Here is a 24,660-nt window from a genome sequence, read left to right on the forward strand (position 1 = left end):
ACTCACTCGGCTAATCAAAAAATATGTATTTTATTTTTAAACTAAAAAATTATCTTGAATATAATGTCTTATATTATACATCTCAAAGAGTGTAAGGTCTTGCGAAAGGCTAACTAATCTATTACCTATAACTTACTAAAACAATATTAGCATCACCTATACCTATTTCATGCAAAAGTTCGGCGCTGCTACTAAATTGACATATAAGCATAATGGTAATGCCAACTTAAAAGTAGGCCAAATGAGATATTTTTACTTAAGTTTAAGATTGAGGCCTAGCATAAAAAACAATATTAATTAATTAATGAAAGTAATTTTTATTTACTTATCATATTTGTTTTATACTTCTTTTTACAAATATATGATTTTGTTCTGGGCTTTACCCCACCTCAATTTATGTAACCTTTAAATTAATATTTTAAAAAATATTGTCAAAATGTTTTAATTCTTTTTGATTCATTTATATAGTAAAGAAATTACTGTTTTAAATCATTTAAATGAAATGTAATTTTTTCTTATAAAATTGAAAAATCGGATGGTTGTGATTATATAAGTTTTTTTTAATAAATCACAGATAAACTCTAAATAAGAATACATTTTTTGTTCATATTTGTTTGCGATTTTCTAATTCATATTATTGAGAATATAATAAGCACATTATATTGTTTAGAGTGAAGACGACCAATGAGTTATTTATTCAAAATAAATATATTCAAACCATAATAATGATGTCATTATACATTAAATATATCATTATAAATGATACTTACGTTTACATAAATGAACTTGTTATAAATTATAACTACAAAGCAATATACCATAAACTACATATATATTTATAATTTATACGTGTATTGCAGTAGTGTCTATAATCCAATTAAAGCTTAAAAAAAATAACAAAAATGAATTTTAAAATATATAATTTCTTTTCTATTTTTTCAACAATAAAAATAAAAACCGTAAAAGTAAAGGTTCGAAATAGACAACTATAATTGATGATTTATTGAAATATTTTATTTAAAGGTGAAAAATATCGAAAGAAAATTAAATGTGAATTGTTATGTTGATTTCAAAAGAGAAAAGAAAAATCAAATACTCTTACTGTCAAATATTTAAGAATACGTTATATTACAAGAGTCACTTGAAATGTGTTTAATATTTTCCTAATATTATTTTTTATATTTTAATGAACTTCTTTTTCAAGAAAAATTTTACTTATCTTACGATATTAAAACATTGTAAAATAATAACTAATGTATATATACAGTTATAATAAAATATTCAGTTAATACAAGTGTTTATATTAAATCACTATTACTAGTGTAACATGACGAAGTTAAACATCTATGATTTTTCCTGACTTCTGTAAATGGATTTTAAATATCAAATTGGCATGAAAACTTCTCCTATATCTTGCCTATTACTATGAATTTTTTCCATTGTCTGTTTCATCTTCTAAGGGGCAAAATAAAGGTTTCATAAAATTGATATTTTTATTATCTTTCCCTAATTATGAAATAAGTTGACAAAAACGATTTTTTAACCAAAACTATTAAAAAAAAAAAAAACAAATCTTATAAATGAATAGGTATTATGTGGTATTTTTAGAATATTATAAAAGGAATTTGAAAAATTTATCTTAGCATACTAATAACTAAAGTTTTGTTGTTCAAAAATTACATCAGACGCTAAACATGAATTTCTAACCACAAGTATAATTAACTTACGCGCACATATACTAGTAGTACTATTAGTTCTAGTAAGTAAGAAAGTGTACTACAATTAGCTTTTATGCTATTAATAATGTGTAGCTATGTGTGATTTATTTTGAAAAACACTGAATTCACCATCTGTCCCCATTCGTTAACATACTCAATCTTATCTATGTCTTTTTTTAATTTAATATGGTTAAAAATTCTTAACATCAGATATTTTTTCATTTGTATTTAATTAAATAATTCTAATATACCGTTTTTAATTACTCTACTTTAAACTCAATTCTTCTGTATTTTGTTAAGCAATCCATTGTAATTAGAATATTAAGTAATCTCAACAGCAATAAAACTAATACGACATTGTGATTCTGAACACCTCTAGACACTCTTCTATTAGACACCTCTTCTATAAGTTTTAAGGGATTATTCTAAAAAGAAACTTATAATTGATAATCAAAAATATATGCAAATAAAAAACTTTTTTATATATTGTATTTATTTTGCGAGTAATCGAGTGGTTTATTATAATAGACCACTCGATACTCGATTACAAACTGACCACTCTGTATATGTACATATATATATATATATATATAGATAGATGTATGTTTAACCCAACTCTAGTTATTTTCCATTTAATGTATTTAATCCTACCTTGTATTGTTGTTTTATAAGAAGTGTTATTATTAAAGATAAAGCTTAGTAGATATATTCTAAAAGATAGATTATTTCTCATTATACCTTTAGCAAGAAGATCCCAATTAATTACCATTTTAATTTGTTGTTGTGCGTTAGTTTTAATTTAATTTTCAACTGTACTTAAAAAGTAACTTTTAATTTTGAATTATTGACATAAAACTTCAACAAGAGAATATTAATATTCGTAGTTCGAGATGTACTTAAAATCATCCAAAGGAGGTTTGGTTTATATTTGGATAATTTGAAGGATTGCCATAGAAAGTATTTCATTGAATTTATGTTTATTAAAAGCTGGAAAACTCCAAATTATCCATAAAAGGTACCATTGCTTATGCATTATTTTTTAAAGAAGAATTGTTAGTCCAATTTTATATAAAGAATGCGACTTTGAGTAAAACGAAAAAATTAAATACATTTTCTCCGTAGGAATACATTATTATAATCATATATTTGTACACAATTCTAAATTTGTTTTATAAAACATTCTAAAATCTATCTGTATTACACACAATTTTCTCATTTTGTTTCTGTAAGTTTCCTGAAACTATAAATAAAGATGTTCTTTGCAAGTTTACTTATGTATACCGAATATGTTATTTTTTTTTATTAGTAAACAAATGTATATTTGTATTATAATGATAAATAAATCATTTTAAATATAACATGACAGGTTATTCACCTTCTTAGTGAGATTTTTCAATAGTTTTAATGGAATTTTTAACATATAATCTTTCAAAGTACGATAATTTACATTTAGCAAAAATTATAATTACGCATGAATTATTGGATACGAAATTTAATAAAAGCTTTAATTAAAATTTTTTAATTGCAGAACTTAGTTTTCGTAAAACGTTTATTTGTGAATCGTAAATATAAAGGTAAATTGAATTTGTAATCGGAATATTTTACAAGGTCAACGTACTCAACATTTTTTAAAAAAGTAATTTCTTTTTTTTTGTAGCGGTGTACAACTTTAACAAAATTAAGACCTTTTATACTATATAATTTAGCCAAAAATAAGAATCCACCACAAATATATAATGAAAGGTTTTATTATATATCTATGTATTCCTTTAACTATTTAGAATTATAGACGCCTTATATTAAAGCTTACTTTAATCAAATATATTCATCATTAGTGCCCATCTGATAAAATCTAGGGGGACAAAACTTTTTTTTTTAGTCATCAAATACTTTTTTTAAATATACTTCATGAGAAAAATATATTAAAATAAAAAGTTCCAGTAATATTGTTTCTGTATGTAAAATAATCGATAACACATATTTAAAAATTTAAAAACAACTTTGAATAAAAAAATATTATATACTAATAATACTACTGTATTGTTATGGTACAACAGTACTGTAATAGTATTATTGTTTCATAACTTATTTTAAAAGAACTCCTTGTTGGAGGATCGCATATTTTCCAAATGTTCCCTCCCCTTACCCTCATGGACGTCAATTACATTCAAAATATAGTTTTATGAATGTTAATTAATCTGGTCAAATTTACTTTTTTTCAGGCTATTATTTGTTATTTAAGTACATGAAATTTCAATTTTGTACAATTGATATATGAATATAATGTTTAAGAAGGAAATATTTCCAAACGATCCATGCAATCAGTCTAAAGTAACTTATTTTTAATATCTATGTTAATTTTGTAATTTGATCATTTTTTATTTTCAACTTAAACGCAATCGTGTAAAACATTAATAATAGTAGAGGTTTCAAAATTTATTTATGACCCATAAAATAATAAATTTAATTAAATTATTTTCTCTTGACATCCGCCCTAAGAATGTAATATTTTTTTCCAGAAACGAACCAAATATTTAGGCTTTTAGGTTAACTAGAATTAAATAACGAAGCTAAAGGTGCTATGTTACTTTTATTTCTTGGCTTTTTTCCATCTTATCGTTTATTTGGTATTTATCCAAAACATTTTCTTTTCAGATGAAACCACATTTCTTTTTACTATGTGAATTATAAAAGGAATTCGAATCCGCAAATTTAAGTTAACATTTTGTTTACTAAAATTTCAAACTCTTCTATTATTTTTATACACTATTCATTAGTGATATGGCGTTAAAAAAATTAACTATTGTAAAGAAAAAAGATGAAAAAGTATTGGTTCATAAGTCGCCTGAGCAATTTTATTAAATTTAAATCATATTACTTTATTATTACAAAATCTAGATTAAATATTATATATTATGTATTATTGAACATTACGGTTTAATGCGGTTTTCTTAATTTTAATTGAACTGTAAAAAACATAATAATAATTAAAATAACGATCATTATTTTATTTAAATATATTTATACATTCACACTATTATAAGGTTTAATTTATTGTATCCTATTGAATTTGTTTATTTATACTAATCAAATAGTAATATCAATTTGTGCACAATAATCAACAAGAAAAAGAATTTTAGTGAATTGTATTATTATACAACTTATACTAAATAAATTATTGCTAGTAAATAATACTCTATTAGTTAAATAAACAAGTTTAACACATATTATTTTTCTTCTTTTTATTTTATTAGAAAATTATCGTTATAATATGATTGATTTCCATAGTTGTAAAAAGTGTTTTCACACTTTAGATTGAATATATCCTTAAGCTTATAATCGTTTTTTATTGATTCTCTGAAATTTATGATATAACGAGAAAAAACTATTATCGATAAATGAAATTATTATCTTTTAAAGTAAATTTTTTTCCAGGGCAAGGATTTGAAAAAATGTGTCTAAAAAAAAAAAATTAAACTTTTAATATCATTATTAATATTATTTTAAAATATCAACAAATATTTTGGCTTGTATAAAACATTATTACTATTAATTACATTAATTTGTGTGAACTTCATGAGCTAGCCATTGAGCTAATCTTATGCAAAACGTATTATAGATGTCTGATATTGCACTCTATGAAGACAAACGATACATTTTTACATTTTAAAATTCATTGTGGCTATCTGTACATAAATCGTATATAAATTGAAATCCATAAAATAATGAAGTTACTTTTATACTAACAAACACGTGAACGCTGCGCTGTTCCAATACTCGCACTTTAAAAATAAAATATTGTATTGCTAGAATTTATGTCTCATAAATCTTTTAGCGCGGAGATATCGAATCGTTTTTTTTTAGTACTCATTAGATTAGTTTATTATTTCAAAAAACTTCTAACCAAAATTTTAGTGTTTCAAATTTTCACAGAAATACATTTTTTTCTCAAAGTCCTTCGGCCATTTTCGCTGATTATATAGTTTTATATAGTAAATATATCTATTTTTTAAAAACTCGGAAATGGGACATTGCATTCCTTTTAACGTCATCGTTTTCGATCAAAATATGTGCGGGCCCCACAGCTCGTTTTAAATATTATGCATGTAACTAAACTCATGTATGTTTGCAATACAGTTAGGCGTATATTGTTACACGACATTTGTCGCCCACCAACCGGACGATTTAAATACAACTAGTATGCATACACACGCCCTGTAGTTAATAACGTCACACGTTCTAGTTTCCTTTTTAATTACATTCGATTAAATCCCGACGATGTACAGAATAGAGGTAAGTGTGCTTATGAAAATTTCCTCAGAAAATACAATATAGGCTTCTTCATTTGGAAAATATTAATACTTTATAACTGATTACAAAATGAAATATGACACATATTAAGAAGACGTCAAGAAAATATTTTTTGGTCATTTTGTAAATAAAATAAAGACTAGAAAACGAGTTTTATCTTTTACTTTTTATGGCATTTTGCTTTGTGTAAAATATTTTCACTCTACTTGAAATTAAATTTTCATTAATAACTTGTCATAAACAAAGTGACAAATCACTAGGGATTTCGTTTTTTTATGTCATTTTATCTAGAGATTTTTATGGGACATCAAAAAGTTAATTTCATTGTAAATCTATACATTTGTTAACAAAAATCTAGGTTAAAATTTTGAATTAACATCTATATTTTAAAGCAAGTGCACTTCATTTTAATTTATTTTTACATAAAATACAAATATTGAATATAGAATTCTTACAAGAATTGATCATCAAATTCAATTCGACGTTTCACTTTATTATTAAAATATTTCACTGTGATGATTATTGGCGGCATAGCATAATACATGTGTATAAATTAAGAAATTAAGAAATTTGAAAATTATTTCTGTTGTAACAACATTTTTAAGATTATATATTTACTTGTGTAACGTATAACTTAAATGATCAGTTAAAAGTACCGTCACTGTGTAATATAGTCTATTATCTTTAAAGCTGGAAGTAAAACATTTTTGTAATATTTGTTTTAATTATAATTTCCGACAACTGGATGGATTTTTTCGTACTATTCGAGATAATATATAGCCAATTCAAGAGGAGTATACTGGATTCAATATCCCCCTCAATATTTTTTTTTAAATATGTATAAACCTAACCAAACCCAACATATTTGGAACCCTATGGAAAAAAATATTCTGGATATGGCTGTGAGCTAATTGGTAATTTTAACACTATAAATTACTGTAAAAAAACCTTTTACAGCCTAAAAAAATGTGTACTTTGTTCAATTCACTATAAAGAATTAGTAACGAATCTAGTAACTCTTGTCCATTTATCACTTGGTTAATTTTTTTTCTCGTTGTTTGTAACAATGAGAACAATAGAAACCCGTTTCCTGACTTACTGAACACCCTGTATACCATCAATAAGAAGAAAAAATGAATTTTTTTTTCAAAATTTTAAAATAGCAATTTTACTTAAATAGTTAATAAAATTAATTTAGTTTTTAAAAATAATTTACTGAAATACTGATGATTATTGTGTAAGAACAATAATATCTAGACCTCGCAAATTTATGCATTTATAAAGTTTATTTTATTCATCCTGAGTACATCAATTATAGATATTCATGTTAGTTCAGCTTAACATTAAACAATATACGTTAATTAGAAATTTAGTTTTGAGAACACAAACAGGATTACTGCCTCTTTAGATCTAATAATATTAATTTGGAAATATNTTACTGCCTCTTTAGATCTAATAATATTAATTTGGAATACACTTATGATAATTTTTCACAAATGGGGTGTCTCAAAGTGGTTCAAACAAATTTTATAAAAGTGCAAGCTATGATAAACACCCTTGCTAATTTTTATTTCTAAAACTTTTGTAGTAATATTAAAATATTCAAAATTAACGAAAAATCTTTAATAAATCATTAATATTGTACATGTAACATAAAACTTAAAATATTGTTATTACTTTACGTTAAAATTTATACCTTAATTGAATATATTTAACGCCTATAAAAGTTTCACTTTTACCTTGAAAAAGTTTATGCGCGCATCAAAATATAGTAAATATTTTACCGCCTCTGCACTTAGTAAAAGTTTTATAGTATTTTTATGTCATAACTGTTGTGATAGCCAAATACTGCATATTTTGGTTTATATAAATATTGTTTACAAAATGATTAATGACGTACACAAACTAGTGATTAAATGCTTTGAGTGTTACACATAGATCTTGTTGTGGACTGTATGTCTTTTTTTTTCTGGTTGAACAGAATTTTGGTTTTTAGTTATATTTAAATTTTAAGTAACACCTTGAACTTATTAACTTTTATTCGTTTAAGNTATACCTTAATTGAATATATTTAACGCCTATAAAAGTTTCACTTTTACCTTGAAAAAGTTTATGCGCGCATCAAAATATAGTAAATATTTTACCGCCTCTGCACTTAGTAAAAGTTTTATAGTATTTTTATGTCATAACTGTTGTGATAGCCAAATACTGCATATTTTGGTTTATATAAATATTGTTTACAAAATGATTAATGACGTACACAAACTAGTGATTAAATGCTTTGAGTGTTACACATAGATATTATGTATAAATTAGATACATAAAGTACTTTCCATCTGTGATGAATTACCACTTGTGTCAAAATGTTGCTTATTTGTATTTGTTTTACAGCAGATTTAAAAAATAACACTAAATAAAATTATTATTTTTCATTTAATTTACACATTTTTACCTTTATGTTTTTTTCTCTACACTCAAAACTTTTCTGTTTAAGTTTTACAATGAAATAAATTCTTATTTCATAATTCACAACAATTCAACAATTTTTTTTAAAACTTGCCATTACATATTCAATAATAATTTATTATGCACAATTGGCTTTATTTCAAAATCAAATTGTGTTTGATTCTTAATTTTAAATTAGGCTAATTATATACTAAGCCCCTAGCCCGTAGTTCCAAACCCATATAAAACATCAATGAGACTACTATTTTAAATATAATATATTATAATTATAATATAATTGCAATTATAATTATTATTGTAACTCTAGTTTTTAGGATTATTTTGTTGTTAGTATAGATTATCTTGCGGTTAATGTATAAAACAAATTTCATTAAAACGTTGCAGACGGTATAATGTATATGGTTCTGGCTACTGAAAATACTTTAAAATTTATCAGATTGTGAATACAAAGCTTATTACTATAATAACAAATAATACTGTTATCTCTGCAAAAGCTATTTGACAAAAATACGTTTCTTAACAAATCGTTTAATTATAACTACCAAAAATTAAGTATATAATTATGATAACTAATCGACTTTTATCAAAATAATTTGGATAACATATCCACAGTAATTTGCTTCAGTAAACTAACACATATTTTTATTTTATAATAACTGTTTCTTAAATATTATAAAAAATAATTCTATAGCGTTTCTTTAATTTATATTGAAAAGTAATATAAATAATAAAAACGCTATAATTTTTATTTAAAGCTTCTAATTTTAAATAACAATAACAAAATAAACAATGAAATATAAAAGACAAAATAAGTTAGTCATAATTACTTAGCCATTCTTTGATCAAATGGGGTTCTTCGAATACTATTCGTATTTTGAATTCAGTAAACCGATGTAATATATAATACTAGTACTATTTTCTGTAAGGACATAACACTGTCTATATTAAAAATACATTAGTCATATGGCATAAATCCACAACTGAAGGAGAAAGAGGATTTTATATGTCACGTGTGATATATTACACATATTCTAACGACTTGAAAACTAAAATATGACAATTCTTAATTACTGACAAAACTTAAACAGATTTTGGAAGTAGTTATATATAACCTAAATTCTATAAATATGAACATTAACAATATGAACATCTGATTAAAATAGTCAATTTTTTTATATTACTAGTTGGTATTTGTTTTTATGTGACGGCTTTTTAAATAGGCAAAACATATACATTCCAGTTGTAAAATATATTATACATGTAGATTAATGAAAAAATTCGGCACAGTGGGGACGTGGCATAGCTGGGTTCAGTATAGATGATATCTGACAGTTATTAAAATCACTATCATAAAAAATGTTTCAATGCAAATCTGAAGATAATGTTCAATTTAAAAAAATTAATGGATTATCCCAAAAGCTACATGATCTCCTATTTACTAATTAATATTCTGATTACAAGTTTTATGATTTATAAGTCTAATATATGAATAAATATATATATTTATAATATATAAAGGGAAATGGTCCGATTTAAAAAAAAATATGTTCCATAATCTAAGAGTATAAATAGTACGTATCTTAAAAAAATAATAATGATCTATACATTTTTCACAAAGTTATAGCATTATAAAGTTACAAATACAAAAATGAATTTTTTTTATAGAAATGGTATTTTTTTTTATTAACTTTGATGTCCGTTTTCACCATGAAAACAAAATAAAGTCCGAAATTTTTTTTTTCATAATAGATAACATAAGCTATAATTTAAGATATATAATTATATAAAAGGTAATTTTTTGTTAAAAAGTTGTTATTTTGAATACCTCCTGAGGCCAAGCACAAGGTCAGATTTATAAAAAAATGTATACAAAATGATAGGTAAAGACATCATGCATCTATAAAAAATGTATTAATTTAGTCATTTTTAAAAAAGTTATGGTAGTATTAAGTAAAAAAATTTCGAAAATTAGCGTTTTGTAAATTTGTAATTTTTTGGAGATTTCCCCCATTTACGGGGAACGAAGAAAAATTTTCAAAAAGTTTATTACTAGAATTTATGATTCTATTATTATTATAGTATTTATTTATGGTTAAAAATATTATTTTTACCATTTCACCTAATAAGTTGTGTTTTAAATATTGAGTTTTCGTATAAATATCACGAAATATCTTATTTATCATAACACAATTAATTTTATAGTATAAAAGTGACGAAAAAAGTTATCTCTAGCTTTAAGTGTCACCATAATTCTTAAAAAATTAGCTACCTGTCGATGCCTCAGGGTTGTAACGATTTACAAACCTACGAACACACGTTTGAGTTCCAACGTTTTAAACTTGGCGATTCATTTCCACCGAAGCACTGATTTTTTTTCAATTGGGATAGAAAATCGAGTTCACTTTAACTCACTTGGACGTTTTCCGAAATAACTTCACTTGATCGTCTATGTTTAACGACGGCCCTAAAAATAAACCGTTATGCAATGAGTCTATATCACGTTTTTGTGACACACAAAAGCAAAACGAATGTTTGTCTCGTTCTTCAGATTTTACATAATGTTAAAAGACGGTGTTCCGAAACTACAACTAACCGAACGTGAAGTTCTGGGAAAGACTAAGAATAATGCATGTGGTTTATCCATTGTGGGAATAATAAAAAATTTACTAGAGAATACGTCGAATGGTATTTGTGTGATTACCTTTTATGTCAACAAATTCCATAATATTCAATAGGTCCTCTTGATATCGAAGCGAAAACATAATTTGTCAAGGAAAATTATAGACTCCAGTAAACTCAATACCGTTTCAAGATGTTCCGTTTACTATACATATATGCACATGTGTGTGTATTGGCATTGTGCGAATGATGTGTAGTAGTTAACTGCCGTATAGAATTTCCTGTGGAATTTTATAGTAAAATAAGATCTTCTTTCGTTTTTCAATATTCATATTATTGTATCTCGAGAGCAACATTTTTTCATTGATTCTCGATTATTATCTGTTGTATAAGTCAAGTATTCTGTTTATATTGTACCCTAGTGCTTTTAAAAAATAGCACTACGGTATTTTGAAACGTATTTCATTATAAATAAATTGTAATTTAATATAAAAATTTTATTTTTAACTAAACATAGTTTTCTTTTATTAAATTTATTATTTGAGTATTCCTCGAGATAAATTTACCCTAAAGTGCCCTTGTTAAAAAAAAAAAAATCTTCAATGCTTACGTTACAAAAATAGTTTTAAATATTATACATTAAAAGTAAATATTACATTTAAAAATATAGGTAATGTTCAGTTGAAAAGCAAACGTTTTTAAATTACGCCCTTTGGAATCAATATATATATATATATAAAGAAAAAACAAAAATCTATAGTTTCAAGAATAAAAGTCGCTACAAGAAATATGACAAAGTACATCGTACCTAATATACGAGCAGTTCTTACAAAAATTAACAACCTGTCGACCCGACTCAACGTTGGTACAGAACTGAAACCTATGACACGGTACAGAGTGCTTGATGAAAGTTAAAAGTTCATTGGCTTTTCATTCACACTCGCAAAATTTACTGGACCGAAAAAAGGCATTATTGCCAGATCATTATAACATTATCAATATTCATTTTCCGTCTATTGTCCAAACAGCAAATAATGTAGTCAGAAATAGAAAACTTTAACATTTTAACTTGAATGTCATTTTTTACAACTGTTTATATCAGATTGACAGCTCTAAGTTACAGTGCGCCAGAAGTTTGTAACACTCGAAAATAAAATAGTTTTGTAACTATCGATTTAATTTTATTGTATTAAAAAGTCACTGTCAATACTAAAATAATGATTGAAGCTAATTTATTTAATAATGAAATAAATAGACTTATGTACTGACAATTTTATTAAATAACTTAAAAAATTATAATAAATTCATTCTTACAGAAAACATTTTCAAATAATGGGACAATATTTATCATCGGCTTATAATTGAAAACGCATCAACACATTTGTAAATTTAGAACAATGTATTTGATAAAATGATTTTATTTTAAATTATTGTGAGTATTAATGTTCGCAAATTATTTCACGCAAATTTTATTTTTGTCGACATCAAATATTTCAATACCTATGTCAATATACGTTTAANGAGTATTAATGTTCGCAAATTATTTCACGCAAATTTTATTTTTGTCGACATCAAATATTTCAATACCTATGTCAATATACGTTCATTGTGCATATTGTGATTAATTTTGTTCAATGAATATTACACAAACTATGCTTTGTACTTCTGGAATTTATTCAATGTACTTAAAAATGAAGGGAATCAGCATTAAATTAGTGATATGATTTTTTCAATGACGAATTAAAAATGAACAATTATTATTTAGCTTACATAATACATTTTTATTATAATTGATATTTCGTAAGTTTCTATCACAAAACTTGTTTTCGTGATTAATTCCACTCTCGTTTTATATAATTTTCGAGTTCGAATTACAATACCGAAACTTTCTCGGCATAAATACTCCACACAAGGTTAAAAAATGTGTATTTTAATTACATATTTTTTTCTACAAGTGTATGCATAACTGACAAGGAGATTGATGATCTCAACAAAATGTGTGTTAATTGAGTATTTAAAAAATTAAAAATACATAAACTCACAATTGGTAGATTTTTGGATATTGTAGTTGAACAGTTGAACACTCGAGTAAAGCGATTTATGTAATACAATTTTACATAACCCGGTTAAGTATAACTAGGGAGTGGTTGGTAGGGGCAATAACCCCCCTCGCAAAATTCTCAGGGGCAAATCTCAATATAAACGAGCTTAATATATTAATTTTGTCAACTACGATCAGAAAATTGTTTTATTCTAATGTTGTTTGTAGTTACGATTTATGATGTTTTGTGTTGATCATTTTTATTTTAACAACATCATCATAAAAGTTCGATGAAAGCTAGGCAAAAAAGCTATTTATTTGCTCATCAATATTATTTGTTCTGAACAAATTCGGAGGACGCCAAAATTCATGTGGCCACCCCACGGCAAAGGCTTAAATAAGGGCCTGCATAAAATCGCACCTATACGTTCGTTGTTTAGACTGTAAATACACATATTTAGCTTATTAAAGTTATACGCAGTGAAATTGAATTATTGCTTGCAATATTAGTTGTGTTTTATAGAAAAATACACAGTCGTTATCGAAGATCAACATTGGTTATTAATTGTACGATAATTGTTATTTTAGCGAAATACTGTGATTATGCCTAGTCAGCAACAAGAGCGCATTCGACTATCATCGATGGGTGGCGATTCAACGTGTAGCAACGGCAGCAGTGGAGGTGGTGGAAGTACAGTAATGAAAATAAGAAGGCGGATTGTTATGATGGGAGCAGCTAGAGTGGGCAAGACGTCAATAATCACACAGTTTTTATACGACCGGTTTCCAAACCGTTATAAGGAGACCATCGAAGAACTTCACAGAGGTAAACATTTTAAAATTGATCCGACGTCGTTCTAAAGCTCATTTAAATAAAATTATGAAACTGGTATGTTTCCAAAAGAGTATTGATAATCATTGAATTATTGTGTTTTTAAATCGTAAAAGAATTGTCCATCACGAGTACACTGAAAAAGGTTAGACTATAAATAAAGAGTAGATAACATATCGCTATCTTTCACCGTTTGTAAAACGCTTTATGAAGGAAAAGACCCGGATTTAAAAAGTCATGTACTCTGAAATTGCATTACGACAATGCTCCGACCCATAACGTCGAACAATTTTTGGTCCAACAGGATTTCTGTTTGTTTACAAGTGCTTTATTTACCATACCTTGCTTGGAGTGATTTTTTTTTCCTTTTCAAGTTGAAATTGATAATGGTGCTTAAAGGTTTCAAGATGTAGATAAAGTAACACAATGAGACAGAGTACCTGTTTTTTAAAGAGAATTTTTTAACAGGCTTGATATATTTTTTATTTTAACTTCGTATCTGACAGGAGTAATTTCAGGCTTATCTATCAATGTTTATAATGTATTTTTATTTCCAATTTAAAGTTTATTTTACTTCAACGCTTAAATGAAAAAAAATTTCGATTTTAATAAGTAAAAATGTTAGCATCAAATTATATTTTACAATCAATGCAAACATTAAAATATTAGTCAAGTACAAATGTAGACTACGAATTTTATAAAATTAATCAAATGTTAATTGTGTAAAAATATACATTTTGTAAGTGTAATACACTAATTGTATCAACCATAGAAAATTTATCAATTATTAAACTACATTTTTATAACAGGTGATTACGAACTTCCTGATGGTTCCCGTTTGACTTTAGATATATTAGATACATCGGGCGCATACCAATTTCCAGCAATGAGAGAATTATCAATAAATACAGCAGATGCATTTCTTTTAGTATTTTCTGTTGACAGAGAAGATACTTGGGACCAAATTAAACACTTCAAAGAACAAGTAAGTTTCATCGATTATGTTTTATGAAACAAAGTTTCCCTAAAAGTTAACGGTCTTTACTTATTTCAGATAATACAAAGGAGAGGACCGACTATACCGATAGTTATTGTAGCTAACAAATGTGAACTTTCCGAAAGATTTTTGCCAATTGAAATTACTGAGGCAATAGCAAAGTATGACTGGGAATGTGGATATGTAGAATGTTCGGCAAAAGATAATAGAAATATAGTAGGGGTATTTAAAGAACTCTTATCTCAGGCAAAGGTACGAATATAATACATAAATATTTTATGGGGTTAAGTTTTTTCTAGTTTTTATACGCCTATTATGTGTATACCGGTAATATTTTAATCACTTTTTACATGTTTTAAACCATAACACTTTTAAAAGTATATTAGTGAATTAATGATTTCATCATAAAGTAATCAGTAATTTTTTTAAACTTTTGCACAGTCTTATCAATTATTTACAAGTTTAGCGCGTAAAATATTAAAATGGAGTTTATTTTAAGAGTGATTTTGCTATTGAGTCCATATCGTTTTCTACATATTCGTTAACAAGTAATTTTTTTACTGAGCATAAAAAATTGATAAATTCAAATATTCCATTTTTAATCAACAAAGTGATTGATTTAAAGTCTTTTAATTTCAATAAAAAATGTTTTATCGTTTCTATATACCAAACTAATAATATAATATCGAAGTAAAAATCATTTTATCAACTTGTGCAAAGCGATTAGAGCGTAAACCTGGCGTAGTAAATGATAATTTTTAAAAATCATAAATTTTCAAAAAGATTGATTTTAAAAGTTCTAATTTTTGATTTATGTATATTTTTATTTTTAATTGTATATTACAAAAATTACATTTGGTCTTATTAGTCTCAAAACGTTAAACTTTGGATTTTCATAAACAAAAAACCACAATTTTTGAAAATTCAGAAAAAATAACACATATTTAATTCTTATAATTATTAAATGAAAAATAGTCAAAAATAATATAATTTAATATTATTTTGCAGGTTCAATATAATCTCAGTCCAGCCGTAAAACGTAGACGAATGTCACTTCCTAATTATGTAGAAAACCATTCGGGATCAGCTAAAGGACGTTATATGCTCAAGAGAAATTCATGCACTGTTGCTTAAAAAGAAATACTTACCATAATATGGTATGCATTTCTTTTTCACTGTATAACAGTGTAAGAAGTTTTGTTAGTTTTAATAATTAATTAAAGCATACAAACTACTGGTCAAAATATAATAAAAGTATTATGTTCGGTGTTAAATTAAATTGGCAACACAGACATTTAATGTAAATTATATCATCTCGTAGTTGTATCAAGTGTAATACATGAACGTATAAGGTAATACTTCATAGTTATTAACAATACGTTCATTAAAAATAAATTAGTTTATGTTAGATGGATTGCCGTAATAATAACAATTCATATACTTGATTAATATTAATGAAAGTGTACTAAAAAAATATTTTGAATTTTTACCTTTATTAGATATATAATTCATGATAAAAATATTTTATCTTTTATAATTCAAATTTTATTAAACTAGTCAAACAAAATATCTGGAAAAAATATATACGTTTGAATATTTTATTGAAATAACTGGAATTTTGTTGTTACAAACATTACGCATTACATAGTATTAAGTAATTATTGCTATATTTGTAATTATTTGCAATTTAAATATTTAATGAATGTTATCGATAAATTATTTGTATTTATTTCAATTAAAAATGATTAAGCCTCAATTAAATCATTACTTTTTTCATAAATATTAACAAGCAAATTTAAATAACCATGTTTTTATTATAAGATCAAGATTTTTATTATAATGATCAAGTGCTCTATTTTTTATAGTAGTATATTAAGGGTGTCGAGGAAAATAGTTCAAAACATTATTTTAAAAAATATCTTTATTTTGTGAGTGTAATAAAAATTTAACAAATTCATTATTAGTATGCTGAACATAATAATGAATTTAAACTTGACTTTTTTTTTAATAACAATAATTTTATATGTTTAAATTTTATATATATTATTATCAAAAAAAAAAATAAGATGATAACATTAATTAAAAACATTTTTTTATATTGAAATTATAGTTGATTTTGAGAAATGATTGTTTAGTTTTTAAATTATTATTTTTGAGTAAAAAGTTATCAAATGATTATTTTTTGTAATAAGGTTCAACAATTTTTTAAAAAATCTATTGATCTCGATTTAACTATTAAACTATACATAATTGAAAAAATGTTTTTAAAAAAATGTTGAAACTTTAATCGGCATAATAAAATAGTTAATAATAATTAAAATCATGTGGTCATTATTCCACTATCCTACCTAACTGCATTAAAATTTTAACTGAAGGGTGAAGCATTCAAATTCTTAATTATCTAAACATGTTTTTTTAACAATTTGACAAACTCACAATTTTATAATACACTGATTTTTTTTTCAATTCAAAAAACATCTTTTATTTCCAAAGGCCACGGAAGGCATACGATTGTTTTGATACCGTTTTGTACAATGAACTGTTTTTCTTTAACTATAAAAGTAATAATTTCATTGATTTAAAAAAAGTATATTTTCAATCTGCTTTAATTATTTTAAAATATATTTTTAAAAGAAATACGATGTTTTTGGATGAGGTTATAGAAAATGATTGATACTGTTAAAACGTGATATTATAAATAATGATATTTAATAAATAACAAAAAAATGTTATAACATTTTTTTTTAATCGAATGAAGAGAGTATTTTAGTATACTAATTAATAGTAAATAAATATTGCTATTAAAATATTACTATCCATGCTTACATGTAAAATATAATGACCTCAATAAGTCATCAATGATAACCAACATTTAAACTGTACCATTATTTAGTTAAAGAATTTGTATTATTATGATAAAGTTGTAAATGATTTAAAACTTATTTTTTGTAACTATTTAATATAATATATATAGTTAAGAATTAGCATAACAATAATTATAATACTATTTTATAAATATTTCTATAAATGATGTTAACATTAATATTTGTAATTACATATATTATTACCAGACGTAATTTTATGTTACCAGCTACATTATGATAATAAATAATTTTTTGTAATTTTTCCGAAAAAATGCAATTATAATAATTTTGAAAAATATGTATTATTATTATTTTTTAGTCCTCGAAAGAAAAATTCACGAAAGTTTATTAAATAGACAAATTTACAAAACAAGTTACTCCATTACTTTTTTTATTAAACAGTGACATACATAAGGAGAGGGGTGGCTGTCCATCTATTTCCTCCAAATTGACCAACTATTACTATATATTTTTGCGACAGTAAGAGTTTGTGATAAGTGGGGCTGAGAATTATATGCATTAATAAATTTTGTTTGAGTCAGTTTAAAGGGTCCCAATTTGTGCAACTTTGTCGTAGGATGATGTAGTAAAGCAAAAATATTTTTCGTTTTGGGAGGGTTAACCCTATAATCCCCCTATTTATAAATTATTAAGCTCTCTGTCCTCTATGTTTTCACTAGTATGTTGTCAAGCCGAACTTGGGGGCATTCGGCACACTAGAAAAAAATTCGCCCGGGAAACGACTTTCTTTTTCAGCAATACAATTTTTTGAAAGAGATTTATCCTTTTGACCAAAGTTTAGGTGATCAAATGTTACAACCACTAATTTTTTTTTTAGTTTATATGTAATCCCTCTTTATGCTTGATTAACTTAAATTAATCTAGTCTTTAATAAATGTTTACCATATATCGGTTTACAAATTTATTATAAATATATTTGGGCAATCTTTTACTATACAATATAAAAAAAAAAAAAAAAATAGGGATATAGGTGATGTTTATATNAAAAAAAAAAAAAAAAAAAAAAAAATAGGGATATAGGTGATGTTTATATCTCAACAGTATTATCGGGTGTATGAAATAAATAGGGAGGACTTTACTTTTGTGCTATTCCTTCCAAAAAAGTTGCTTACGTTTACATAAGCCATGCAAATTTATATTTTCTACAATATTCTAATTAGAAAAGTAAGAGGTAGCCCAATTGTTTTTAACTAATACTTTATGTTAACTCATTAAAGTTTGAAAATTTCCCAAGATTTTAGAAAATTATATTTTTTTAAATAAATATATTATAAGGATGGGGAAAATAAATTAAGCTACCCAAAAATTGTTTTTTTTTTTTTAAATATAAGTTTTAGTTTTCTAGGTTACGTCTTTGATTAACTCCTCATAATGAGGGTATTCGCATTTGAATTGATGATTTTTGTAATACACAGAGTCATTTTTTTATCATAACCCATTTAATTACTTACAAAATAAGAATAATTAAACATTTTTTTTTTTTAGTTATCTTTAGTTACACATTATTCTTGAATTATTAACTATGTAATCCTTTTTAAGTTCATCCCTTATGCTTTGTAGGGTGTCAACTTTGTTTTTTTAAATGAGAACACATATTTTGAAGTTAATAAAATGTTTGAGTTTTTAATTTAATATTAAATGGCATTTGAATTTTTAATATAACAGTTATATTAAAGATATAGTTACTATATCTTTATGAAGTCGATATTCGCTGGTACACAGCATTTATTATCAATGGTAGTAAAACACATTGTTGTGAATTTATAAATACACTAATTGGCAATACAGAAAGTATATCTATTGATAGTTTTAATTGACAATAAACACTTCGTGACTGTAACATCATAAAAAATTACATAGTTGATAATTCAAGAATAATATGTAACTAAAGATGACCAAAAAAAATGTTTTTTAATTATATTTCTTCTGTGAGTAATTGAATGGGTTATGATAACAAAATTACATTGTATAATCTAACTAATCAAATGTTTAATCAGTCAGATTTGTTTGCCCCTTAAAAAAATGACTACGCAACAGTTCTGCACATCTGTATCTGTAGTTGCGTGAACACCACATGTTAAAATTTTAGAGGTATTTCTGCCAGATAAATTGTTGCAGAAAATTACGTTGGAAAGATGGACGTTTTAATCCTAATTTTGGACTAAAACATTTGAATTTATCTCTAACTTATAACCATACATTTATTTGTTCGCTCCTATTGTTATTTTCCTGGTATATAATATCGCAACTTTCTCAGCATTTCTTTGAATACGATAAATCGTTATATATATTAACGGTTTATAAATATTAAATAGAGTGTTAGTAAATAAGGAAACAGGTCAGTTGTTACAAACAATGAGAACAATAGAAATTCGTTTCCTTCCTAAGTGGACACTATATATTATATACATGAAATTGTTTAATGAAGATATTAAGTGTCAAGTATTTATAGTTATAGATAATCCATTAATCTAGAGTATACATTTTGTGGATTTATCACTCCTTTAGAACGGACTGACACAACTCAAAATATGTTAATTTTGAATTATGATCACTTTCGGGTAGCAAAATATCAACTCTATATTATAGAAAGAAAACACATTTAAGGCGTCTGGGTACCGACCTTTTTTCAGGGGTCGAATATAGGCAATTTTGCGGTTACTCCATGTTACGCAGTGTCGTTGTGTGAGAAATAAATTATTATTAGTGTGAGTGTCCATTATTGGGAGTATTTTCGTCGCGTTATAGTCGATAACAAAACCAATTGTGTATCTGCCTTACTTTTTGATGCAATACGATTATATTGATAACTACGCACGTTTATTTTAGTATTAGTATAAAAACTAGTGATGGGCATAATCGAATGATTAGTAATCGAGACATTTTCATAATCGAGTGAATTTCTCGAAAAATCACTCGAAGTTAAAATCGTCTGCTCGTATGATAAGAATAATCAACTATTATTATTTATCGAGAGAATCGAAAAATTATTCGAAATATGAATAAATATACCTATAGTAAATAATTATTAATTTAATTTTGCTTTTTTTATTTGTTGGTGTTTATTTATAATTATTATATTAAACTATAATTTAGGAATAATAATAACAATAATATATTAATAATGCATTATTAATAAGTGCTTTAAATAAAAGACAAGTTGTTATTTTTATTATTTAATAATTATTACCTATATTTTAAAAAAACCGATAACAAATTTAAAAATAAAAACATAAGATAAGGTAGCAATAGCCGGCTTGACCATCATAATTAAAACACCTGATTCCACACCTAATTGATTTTTCATAAATTCACAACTAGTGAGAGAATCAGAACTCAGTAGTTTAGCCAGTTCAGGACAAAACTTTGTTCTAATCGTCACATACTTCCCAAAAATGTGACAGATAAGGTGTTGTCATGAGTAGCGATTGAACGAGTTGAAAATAAGAAGACTCGAAGTCAACAATTTAATAATAATTCGACTATAATTTATGCTAAATAAAAACTTAAAAATAGTATTCTCTCGTTTCATCGTTTCATGGACATCATTCGAAATAACTTTTATTCGATTATATACATTTCAAGATCAAGAAATCATTGTTTTTATAATAAACGAGAAATCATTAGAAATAATCACTCGATTATAGAATAATCAATATTATTTAAAAAATCAGAATATCTCGATTATATAATAGATATGATTTCAATAATCGAAATATCTCGATTATTTTCATAATCGAGATATCTCGATTATATATCTCGATTATGCCCATCACTAATAAAAACTATAGTTTAGCATCAGCCTCACTGTAAATACTTATAGACGCGTCATGATTTGACAAATTTTAATTGATTATAAAAATAATTAAACTATTTATTTTCGATGAGTAAGAAAAACTAAATATTTACAGAAAACAAGTTAAATCATATGAGATCCACATCGATTATTTTGAAGTTATAAAACTATAAAAAAACTAATTTTAATTATAAGAATTCATTTTACAAAATTACATTATTTATATACTAAAATATTTAAGTTTTATAAGCCTGTTCTTATGGGAAGTCCATAACATCAGTTACTTAGTGTTAGATCTAGTATAACATAGTGTGTGACTTAGAAAAACACGTTATTGTGTCAGATTTAAAGGGAAATTATTAAAATATAATGCTAAATACATCAACAAGATATATTTTTTGATCTCTTGGCGTATCGTTGAATAATAACAGTCCAGTAGGTACAGATATGATAGACACAAGCAAATAAATATAGTTTAAAAAAACACGCTTTTAAAGCACATTGAACTAAAAGGTTAAAAATTAGCTTAAAACAATAGTGAACGAAAAATACTAGTATTATTGTGATAAAAGCGTGGATGCTTTGTGCCATATTTTTCGTATATTGAGCGCCCGACGCTTTTATTTATCACAATAATATTAGTATTATTCGTTCATTATTGTTTTAAGCTTATTTTAAAAATTATTTTTAAATTTTTAGTTCGATGTGCTTTAAAAGCGTATTCTTTTAGTTTTTTTTAACTATATTTTTATACATACGTACCTCACCAGATTTTTTTTTTTGACGCCACTTATATTATGTTAATTTATTACCTCTATTTTTTTTTTTATAGCGATCTTTTTATGACCCCATTTTTTTAGCGACACAATACAAAAACAAAATTTGTTTCTTACTATGCAATGATAGCTTTGCAAATAAGATAAAAGCAAATAATCAAATATAATATCAAGTATGCATTTATAACTATTTTTAGGCAGTCGGTATTGTCCTATGCAACTCTATGGGCAATAAAATATCTGCTGCGGATACGCGCACGAGCATGTCACATAAAAAGCCGGGTTCCCATTACTCGTCTATTTGTAAAATTATTTTGTATTTTCTATATTGAGTTAAGTGTTGACAATCAGTGGAGAATATTGTAGTGTATATTGTGGTTGTGTTTTTTAACTTAAAATTTTAACTTTAAAACTTTTTTTAATTATTATAGTGTATTCATTTATTTATAAAGATATATGGATAAACGAAAAAAAATAGCAGCTCTCGAAGCATTTTTATTATTAAATAAAACGTATATAGAATTACTTAAAATTAAAGAAAAATAAAAAAAAAATACCTGTTTATCTTTATTGATTATTTGGCCTTTCCAGTAATAACATTGTTACGACTTTTACATTGTCGTGTTAGTTAAATTTTGCTTGATAACAATTGATCAAATTTGTGAGTTATTTAAAATGTGGATCTCAAAATATTGTTTTCAGCTTATAAATAGTGATGGTTAAATTATCAAATCATAAAAAATTGTTACTTTTATTCACAGTATATTATTAAATCATTAATTGAAATAAATGCAGAGCATGAATATTGTGTTAATCGACTTATAAAATACAAAACGATTTTAGCATTTGTAATTTAAAAAATTAATGTAATTAAATTAAATTAAGGTAATTTAAAACAACAAATTTTAGACTAGTGCTTTGTAAGATATTCTAATTTTTGTATCTAAGTGGCAGGAGAAGTGTGACCGAAGAATGACTAATGTAAAAATAGCATCTGCGCTTCGCCATCAGTATTATATTTTAAAATTCTAATAACTTCCTAAGTATTGGTCCAAAAGTTATTATCGACAGTCGTTTTCTTAATTATAAACTAGTTTATAATAAAGTTGGCACCCGTGTATAATGTATAAGTAATGATCCTAAAAATTATTTTATAACAAGTATATAGAAATACATTTGTAACTAACAAAATTAAAAAAAATATATTTATAAAATACTTATTATTTTAAAGGCACTTGATTGACTAGCGGTAAAAAAATCACTCTGTATAATAATATAATAAAATTGAAAATTTATTTAATTAACTAATTAAAACAAATCATTAAATTAACTAAAACAATTGATATAAATAAATTAAGTATTGATTTTGATCGAATATTCGTCAAAATAAAAAGCGTAGCCGAGGAGTATACCGTCGTTCCCACTTTTCGCGTATTTGGACAAATATTTATAACCCCTTTGATTCCTGTCACAAATACCGCCAACCATCGGGTAGATGACGAATAACGAATGCCGATGAACGAACGCCGAACACACGTGCAAGTACACCATTCCCACTGCTTGACAATTAAAGACAAATAACGAATGTTCGTCAAATACACGAGTAATGGTCACCCGGCTTAACAGCTACTGTCTGAAAACCATTAGTTGAGCGTACAAAGCAACCCGTTTTTATTCCATCAGTACGACGAAATTACTGATACGATAAGAATTCTGAAAACAAATTTGAATTCAGTATCATGTCACTTAGGTATCAGTCAGGCCGCTATTTTGAAAATGTGATTCCTTCAACTTAAAAATTTATTTTGAAAATTTTAAAATTATTCGAAATGTAAACTAAAGGGTTAAAAACATGAAAATTTCAAAAATATGGCCTGACCGATACCTAAGTGACATGATGCTGAATTCAGATATGTTTTCAGAATTCTCATCGCGTCGTAGTTTCATCGTACTGATGGAAGAAAAACAGGTTGTTTTTGATTAAAAAACGATCGGTACCTAGACGCCTTAATATCATTTTTCATTTTACCACTAAAAAGATTTGTCATTATAGAATTATTAAATTTTTAGCTACTGTTCAAAGCAACTGAGCCATATAAACTTTATGACAGTAAAACATTTAATTTATTCATTTAATTACTGAAGTCGATATTCAAGACTGCTTTATTAATTAAAATTCAACACTGTCATAATTTGACTTACGGGATAACAAATGTTCA

At 25.2% G+C, this 24,660-nt stretch overlaps 1 protein-coding gene and 1 long non-coding RNA gene across 6 annotated transcripts in view; one reads left to right on the forward strand and one right to left on the reverse strand.

The window, feature by feature from the left end:
* Positions 1-16,843, forward strand: part of LOC126900411 (GTP-binding protein Rhes-like) — a 36,160-nt gene extending 19,317 nt beyond the window's left edge. Inside the window, exons 2-6 of one of the 4 annotated variants that reach the window (XM_050676101.1) lie at positions 3,941-4,049; positions 13,744-13,981; positions 14,797-14,972; positions 15,042-15,236; positions 15,993-16,843. In XM_050676101.1, coding sequence (XP_050532058.1) covers positions 3,993-4,049; positions 13,744-13,981; positions 14,797-14,972; positions 15,042-15,236; positions 15,993-16,118 — 792 coding nt within the window. In that variant the 5' untranslated portion in view covers positions 3,941-3,992 and the 3' untranslated portion in view covers positions 16,119-16,843. Of the gene's footprint in view, positions 1-3,940; positions 4,050-5,886; positions 6,012-13,354; positions 13,599-13,743; positions 13,982-14,796; positions 14,973-15,041; positions 15,237-15,992 lie in introns of those variants that run through there. The other 3 variants (XM_050676102.1, XM_050676104.1, XM_050676103.1) reach the window with 3 other exon arrangements.
* Positions 1,221-23,544, reverse strand: LOC126900416 (uncharacterized). 2 transcript variants are annotated; one of them, XR_007702853.1, is made up of 4 exons: positions 22,999-23,544; positions 11,197-11,395; positions 10,765-10,959; positions 1,221-1,455 (listed from the first exon to the last, which is right to left on the reverse strand). It is a non-coding gene; the product is annotated as an uncharacterized LOC126900416 (long non-coding RNA). The 2 variants fall into 2 exon arrangements; XR_007702854.1 differs by lacking the exon at positions 1,221-1,455 and having other exon boundaries at positions 10,655-10,959.
* Between the last annotated feature and the right edge of the window lie 1,116 nt (positions 23,545-24,660).

This window comes from Daktulosphaira vitifoliae, unplaced genomic scaffold (genome assembly GCF_025091365.1).
Source record: "Daktulosphaira vitifoliae isolate Bord-2020 unplaced genomic scaffold, ASM2509136v1 Scaffold_3, whole genome shotgun sequence".
Classification (NCBI taxonomy): domain Eukaryota; kingdom Metazoa; phylum Arthropoda; class Insecta; order Hemiptera; family Phylloxeridae; genus Daktulosphaira; species Daktulosphaira vitifoliae.